The sequence below is a fragment of the Fukomys damarensis genome, unplaced genomic scaffold (genome assembly GCF_012274545.1).
Source record: "Fukomys damarensis isolate Sample0158 unplaced genomic scaffold, DMR_v1.0_HiC HiC_scaffold_36, whole genome shotgun sequence".
In the NCBI taxonomy this organism is placed as follows: Eukaryota; Metazoa; Chordata; class Mammalia; order Rodentia; family Bathyergidae; genus Fukomys; species Fukomys damarensis.
In genome coordinates, this window is record NW_022900948.1 from 44531305 (window position 1) to 44538810 (window position 7506).

A 7506-nucleotide genomic window follows, 5' to 3' on the forward strand; every position below is an offset into this window, starting at 1 on the left:
GCCTGTGATCCCAGCAGTCAGAAGGCTGAGGCAGGAGGATCGCCGCGAGTTCGAGGCCAGCCTGGGCTGCCTAACGAGACCCAGGCTCGGAAAACCAAAAAGAAACCGAAAGTAGCGTGGCCACCCCGCCTGCTCCAGGGCAGCCCTCCAAAGTAGTTTTCAGACGTGCAGGGTCCACCCCGGGCGACCACCGTTGGCCCTGCTTTCCACGAGCCAGCAGGGGTGGCAGGAAGCCGCCTGCCTGGGCCAGTGCACCCCTAAATGCGCGTCCCTGGCAGTTAACTGTGGCTCGGCCTTCCGTGTCAGCTTTTTGGTGCCTTACTAAGGTGTCTTTCTCTCTGCTCTGGGGCCCGCACCCCGCAGCCCTCAAGCTGGACTTGGAGGAGAAGCTGTTTGGACAGCACCTGGCCACAGAGGTGATCCTCAAAGCGCTGACCGGCTTTAAGAACAACAGAAACCCCAAGAAACCGCTCACCCTGTCCCTGCACGGCTGGGCAGGCACAGGCAAGAACTTCGTCAGCCAGATGGTGGCGGAGCACCTGCACCCGCGAGGCCTGAAGAGTCACTTCGTCCACCTGTACGTGTCGACCCTCCACTTCCCCCACGAGCAGAAGATAAAACTGTACCAGGCAAGAGGCCCCCGTGTGCCGCAGGACGCTCGCTCATCTGGCGTGGCGGTGATTCCCAGATCTCAGGAATGGCTTGGACGATGACAGATGCGGGCACACCTGGCAGGGGACAGGGCTCCGTGGTCCCGGCCTTCCGCATTTTGGGGTGGACAGCTTGCTGCTTGGGTGTCTTTGTTTCAAAAAGGCCCATGGAGGGCCAGGCTGGTTCCAGAGCTCTTTCTAGTTTTTCTCCTTATGGTTGCCAGATAATCTAGTAGAGTAGTGGACGCTAGTTCCATTTATAAATGGAGCCAGGATCAGGTGTGGTGGTGCCCTTCTGTGACCCCAGCACACAGGAGGCTGAGGCAGGAGGAGGCCATGAGTTCAAGCTCAACTTGAATTTCAGTGAGACCCTGTATCAAAAGGAAAAGCTCAGATTGCCCAGTACAATCTCTGGCAAAGCAGAACTTGAACTCAAAACTCTCAGTACTCAGTTTTTTCCTGGTAGGCATGTTACACAGTGATGGAAGATGGTGCCCAGCTTTTCCGGCAGGGCCCTTGGTGTTGGGGGCGGATTGCAACCCGTAGTGCATCCCAAGCTTTGCCTCTGCGTTTGAAAGGTAGATGGGTCTTTCTCCTCTGTTCCTCTGATCCTTCACGTCCTTGCCATTGCTTTCGTTAACGCCTCAAAGAGCTGAGCCTCAGGACCCCTCTTCTGAGGCTCTTCCCACCTTCCCATTGCCCTCGTCAAGGTTGAGGTTCCTGTCGTTAGGGGAGGAGGAACTGAGAAGCAGATACTTTGACTGTACAGGGAAGTGAAAGCATTTACCATCCAAACTGGAAAGACAAGGAAGAGACCAAAAGGAAGAAATTGTTTTCTTGGCTTCCCAATGAGGCTCTTCCCAATCAGGCTCTTCTAGCAGAGCTGGACGAGGTGGCACCTGCCTGTGATCCCAGCACTTGGGAGGCTGAGGCAGGAGGATCCTGTGTTTGTAGGTAGTCTGGACTCTACAGCAGGATGGCCTCTGAAAAAAAGAATACATTTTTTTAAATACTGTAAGATGAAGTGCAGAAGGTGGTTGTGGGCTTTCTGTCTTGGAGTGGAGAGCTTGTTGCTCGGGAACTGTTTTAACACTGCAGCTGGGGTGCCGCTCGGTGGGGAGCACAGGCTGAGCATGCAGGGGGCCTGAGTTCCATCCCCACGCTTTGCCGGAAGCGTTGCCTGGGTCGCTGCTTTGTGCTGGGTGCCCGTCCAGGCCTGGTCTCGGGCACTGGGCGGCCTCTGCTTCCTGTTCTTCGGCCCCGGGCATGGGTAACTGGAGATTTCAGTCTCCTACCTCCTCCGCCTTTTGTTGTTTGTTTTGCTCTTGTTTCTCGAGACAGGGTCTCACTCTGTAGTCTAGGTTTGACCTTCCTGCCTCAGCCTCCCGAGTGCTGGGATTCCACTTTTGGTACAATCTGTCAGCTGTTTCCCAGGCAGTCCAGGCAGAGGTGAGGGTGCCCGTCTGAGAGCGCCTCAGTCTTCCGGCTCCACCTGCCCTGCGTGTGAGCCCCCCCACCTGGCTCCGCCTCCCCTGAGCCCCTCTTTCTTGCCGGCTCCAGGACCAGCTGCAGAAGTGGATCCACGGGAACGTGAGCAGGTGCGCCAGCTCAGTGTTCATATTTGACGAGATGGACAAGCTACACCCCGGGATCATCGACGCCATTAAGCCCTTTCTCGACTACTACGAGCAGGTGGACGGGGTGTCCTACCGCAGGGCCATCTTCATCTTCCTCAGGTCAGAGGGGAGAGCTCGGGACAGGAAGGACCCGATGACCACCTGCCCTTTGTTTTGGTTTGGCTTTATGAAACAGGGTCTGGCTCTGTCGTCCAGGCTGGCCTGAAACTCGTGGGGATCCGCCTGCCTCAGCCTCTCAGAGCTGGCATGACAGGTGTGTGCCGCTGTGCCTGGCCAGAAACATTTTTAAATGAAATAAAGCTTAGGAGTTGGGTGTGTTGGTGCACACCTGGCATCCCAGCTGTCTGAGAGGCTGAGGCAGGAGGATCACAAGTCCTCACCCAGTTTGGGCAGTTTAGTGAGGTAGTGAGATCCTGTCTCCGAATGAAAAATACAAAGTCTGGGGCTGGAGCTCCAGGCAGAGGCCCTGGGTTCAGTCCTTCTAGGAAGGTAATGAAAGCTCAGAGCAGGGACACCGGAGTCTCGATGTGTCACTAGATCTTTGTTTCTCCACTGTACCAGCAATGCGGGCGGGGACATCATCACCAGGACAGCGCTGGACTTCTGGCGGGCAGGGAGGAAGCGGGAGGAGGTCCAGCTGAAGGACCTGGAGGCCGTGCTGTCCGTGGGCGTCTTCAATAACAAGCACAGTGAGTTTCCTGGGGCTCCACCCACGGGGCACCGTTTGTCTTTTTGACTTTTTGAGACAGGGTCTCGCTGTGTCTCACAGCTGGGCTCCAACTCAGAGATCCTCCTGCCTCAGCCTCTCGAGTGCTGGAATGACAGGCGTGCCCAGCATATCGGCCCCTGTCAGGGCCCTGTTCTCGGGTGCTCCTAGGACCTTCGCAGGGTGGGCAGCAGAGCGTCCTGTGGGCGGGTCGGAGGTGCGGGTGGCGGGGACAGATTGGAACCAGCCGTCTCCTTGGCAGGCGGCCTGTGGCACAGCGGCCTGATAGACAGGAACCTCATCGACTACTTCGTCCCCTTCCTGCCCCTGGAGTACAGGCACGTGCAGATGTGCGTGCGTGCAGAGCTGCGGGCCCGTGGGGCCGCGGTGGATGAGGACGTGGTGGCCAGGGTGGCGCAGGAGATGACGTTCTTTCCCAAGGACGAGAAGATCTACTCGGACAAGGGCTGCAAGACGGTGCAGTCCCGGCTGGACTTCTACTGAGCCCGCCCCGCCTCTCCGAAGCGCTTTTATGCCCTCTGGGGTCTGCACGTTTGCAGCTGGGGATGTGGGGACCTCGGGGTCCTGAGTGACTTGGGACATTGACTGGCTGCCTGAAGTTGCCGTGCGACAGCAGGCAGCTCACCCGCGGCCGAGCGTGGGTCTGTGAAGTCCCCGCGACTCCTGCTGCTGCCGTCACCGGTGCCTTTGAACGGCCGTGCGCACAGCCTCGGTGCCACCTCCTGGGGCTTAGGGGTCCCAGGGACCCGCAGCGCGCCTGCGCCACCTGCTGGGATGGCCCTGCCCCGCTGTTGCTTTGCACAAAAAGCCTGCCCGACCCAGTGCTTCCTGTGGTGCTGGGTGGCACCTGGGGTGCCCATGGTGTTGGTGAGGCACTGGCACTGGACCTAGGACAAGGCTGGCACAGCCTCGGTGCCAAAGAGCAGGGCAGACGGGACCTTCGGTCCAGCTCTGCTCTGGCTGCGGGGACAGCCCTGGGCATGGAGTCCCCTTGTCCTTGCCCCCTCCGCCCAGCCTCCCCACAGCCTGGGTCTTCTCATCACTGGATACCCGATCCCCTGGCTGCATCCTCCCAGAGCCGGAAGGGGGCCTGTCGTGACTCGTTGCCTGTTACACTTGAAACTCATCCAGCTCCATCCTGCAGAACCTGAAAATCTGTAAGATGGAGCTGGGCGTGGCGGCACATGTCTGTCATACCAGCACCAGGGAGGCTGAGGCAGGAGGATCGCTGAGTTCCAGGCCAGCCTGGGCTCCATAGTGAGTTCAAGGCTGGCCTCTGCCCACCCCAAAGGCTCAAGTTTAAAAGGTTGTCTATTTTTATAATGTTTTTACTTCTGAATCTAAAAGTAAGTAGAGGAGGTCACATATTTTAAAGCGAGGGAAGGAACAAAATGGGAGTTGTTTCTTCCCCTCTCAGGTCCTCCTGAACCGAGCTTGAGAATTCTGTGAAGTGCCTGGATCACGCTGTAGGTCAGACAGGGTCACGACGCCGTGCTGGGCCTGGCCGCACTGCCCAGCCACCGGGAAGCGAGGGTGGGTCTGGGCCGCAGCTGCAGTGTAGTTCCCACTGGAGATCACAGCCAGGGCGGTAATGTGGGAGGGGGGACCGGGTCCAGAAAGCCTCAGCGTCACCCTGCCTTTAAAAATGCCACGGTGAGCCTGGTGTGGGGGCACTGCCGTCACCCCAGCGCCTGGGAGGCTGAGGCAGGAGCGTCGCTGCGAGTTCATGTCCAGCCTGGGCTACTTAGCTAGACCCTGTCTCAAAAACAAAGGCCAGTTTTTAGGGTTTAGTCTCAGTGGAGCTGTGTTACTTTTCTTTTATAACCTATGGTGTCTGGGGTTGAGCCAAAATCTTGTTTATAATGAACCAACTCAATGTGCGCTGGCCACCTTTGGACACTGCTGGGACTGGGACAAGTGGGACTGCCCCGCCCCGCCCCTCGGAGATGCCAGGGGCTTGAATCAACCCAGTGAATGTGGAATAATAAAGTCTAAATAGCACGTTCTGAGGTGTCACTTGCCCTTTTCCCCCAGTTTACTTGGCAACAAAATTTGAGCTCAGACAGATTGCCACGTGCAATGGTACAAACCTGTCACCTCAGCACTTGAGGCTGAGGCAGGAAGATCGAAAGTTCAAGCCCAGCCTGGGAAATTTAGCAAGACCCTGTCTCAAAAAAATAAAAAGGGCTGGGGCTGGAGCTCAGAGGGAAGACCGTGGGTCTCACCCCAGGACTACACGCCGGAACAAGACAGACCAAGACCGCTGTTGGGCCGCTCAGAAGGGCACTGAAGCTCCTCCTAGGGCTGAAGAATTCTAACAGATTACTCAGGACTGCAACGGGTGGCTGTTTATTTCGGGACTCTTCTAAGCCGGGTGTGATGGGGCATACCTGTCATCCCAACACTTGGGAGGCTGAGACAGGAGGACCAGCACCCGGATTTTGGGCCGTTGAGACAGGAATTTAAGACACAGAAAGCCAACTTAGAATCCAAAGAGTTCCTCAGAATGTTAAAAATCATCTTAAATAAAATTCTCATTTCTAGTAAAACTTATTTCTTCTTTGAAACAGAGACACTTGAAATTAAAACATAATTTTTTTTTTTTGAGACAAGTTCTGGCTGTGTAGCCCAGGCTGGTCTTGAACTCATAGCAATCCTCCTGCCTCAGCCTCCCGAGTGCAGGGATGGCAGGCCTGTGCCACCGCATCCAGCTTAACACATAATTTAAAAAATGTGTGGACCCTGGAAGGGGTGGGCTGGGAGCTGGTCACTTCCTCGTGGAAGGTTCTGGAAGCTTCCGGCCATGGTCCTGCTCCCTGCAGTTGCTGCCCGCGGCTTCCAGGGAACGAAGGCAGCGCCCAGGACTCCTGTCACGTCCAGCAGGAGGGGCCCACTGGACCTGCTGGGCGGCCGCAGCTTCTCCGAAGCAGTCAGTCATCGAGGTAATAGTCCAACTTGGTGCACACTGTTTTGCAGCCCTTGTCGGAGAACACCCTCTCGTCCTTGGGGAAGAATGTCATCTCGTCGGCCACCCTGGTCACGACATCCTCGTCGATCTCGTAGCCGCGGGCCTGCATCTCCACGCGGACGCACATCTTGAGGTGCCTGTACTCCAGGGGCAGGAAGGGCACGAAGTAATCGATGAGATTCCGGTCGATGAGGCTGCTGTGCCAGAAGCCGCCTGGGAAACAGAAAGGCGCGGGTCACACGTGGCCCACTCGGCCGTCCCTCTGTCCGTCTGTCCCTCTGTCCGCCCAGCGGTGAAGGCGGATGGCTTCTGGGTGGCAAGGACAGGGCGGCCACAGCGCGGAGGCCTCGTGTGACCAGTGTGACTGCGCCACGGCAGCCGCGCCACAAGCCAGGGTGCGCGGGCCGGGGAAGGAGCCTCCGCCAGGCCGCGCCCTGCTCTGCAGCAGGTCTGTCGGCTCAGCCCTGAGGGGCGGCAGTTCAGGGCCCCTGCCAGGAGCATCTGGGTAGCGGAACCAGACACACGCTGCCCACGCAGTTAGCGCTGTCCGCCGTGCGGGGTGGGCGTTTTCCGGCCTGCCAGTCGGCGCGGACGTCCTCCTACCCCGTGACACTCCACTTGCACAAGGGCGCAGCAAATCCCCACAGACCCCCAGCATCCCATGGCCGCGGCCTTTTCTGCTGCCTCGAGCGGCTTCTGTCTGTGTGCTATAGACGGGGATCTGCCTATACAGCCCAGGCTGGCCTGGAACTTGAAGAGATCCTCCTGCCTCAGCCTCCCGAGTGTTGGGATGATGCGTGTGCCAACACGATGGCTTTCGGGATCCATGCACCCAACCATCTCCCTCCGTCTGAACTCACACTTCCGTGTCACGGCCGGCCCGGAGTTTGGAAGCCTGGGGTGCAGCCCCGGGGCCCCACTCACTGTTCTTGTTGTTGAAGACGGACACGGACAGGGCCTGCTCCATGTCCTTGAGCTTGATATCCTCCCTGTGCCGCCCGCTCCTCCAGAAATCCAGCGCCACATCGGTGATGCGCTCGGCCCCCGCATTGCTGCAAGACAGGTGGGGAGGCCTGGGCTCGCGGGAGCTGCGGGACCGAGCTCGGCGGCAGCGGCCCGCCCGACTCACCTGAGGAAGATGAAGATGGCCTTGCGATAAGAGACCTCGTCCACCACGTCATAGTAGTCCAGGAAGGGCTTGATGGCATCGATGAGGCCGGCGTGCATCTTGTCCATCTCGTCGAAGATGAAGATGGACCTCGCGCAGGCGCTCACGTTGCCTCGGATCCACAGCTGCAGCTGATCCTGAGTTGGGAGTGAAAAGCAAGAGTCAGAGCTCTGTGCAAGCGCCATGGAAACTCAGAGCACTGGGCATGGAAGTTAGGGCCTCTGCAGGTAAGGTAAGAGCTCTGCCACTGAGTGCCACCCCAGCCTCTGCCACATGTGTGGCACATTCTGTGAGAACATATCTGGGCACTGTTGTGGCTGGTGATCAAGGACAAGAAAAAACTGCAAATTGCAAAT

General features: G+C 58.0%; 2 protein-coding genes across 2 annotated transcripts in view; one reads left to right on the forward strand and one right to left on the reverse strand.

Moving 5' to 3' along the window:
• The window catches only part of LOC104864481 (torsin-1B), an 11791-nt gene extending 6356 nt beyond the window's left edge, over positions 1 to 5435 (forward strand). The window contains exons 2-5 of the mRNA XM_010627449.2: positions 85 to 629; positions 2211 to 2386; positions 2849 to 2976; positions 3256 to 5435. Coding sequence (XP_010625751.1) covers positions 85 to 629; positions 2211 to 2386; positions 2849 to 2976; positions 3256 to 3497 — 1091 coding nt within the window. The 3' untranslated portion in view covers positions 3498 to 5435. The remainder of the gene's footprint in view (positions 1 to 84; positions 630 to 2210; positions 2387 to 2848; positions 2977 to 3255) is intronic.
• A 199-nt stretch (positions 5436 to 5634) lies between these two features.
• The window catches only part of Tor1a (torsin family 1 member A), a gene marked incomplete at its 5' end in the record, with an annotated part of 5941 nt that continues 4069 nt past the window's right edge, over positions 5635 to 7506 (reverse strand). Inside the window, 3 exons of the mRNA XM_010627450.1 lie at positions 5635 to 6195; positions 6907 to 7034; positions 7112 to 7287. Of these exons, the coding sequence (XP_010625752.1) occupies positions 5945 to 6195; positions 6907 to 7034; positions 7112 to 7287 (555 nt within the window). The remainder of the gene's footprint in view (positions 6196 to 6906; positions 7035 to 7111; positions 7288 to 7506) is intronic.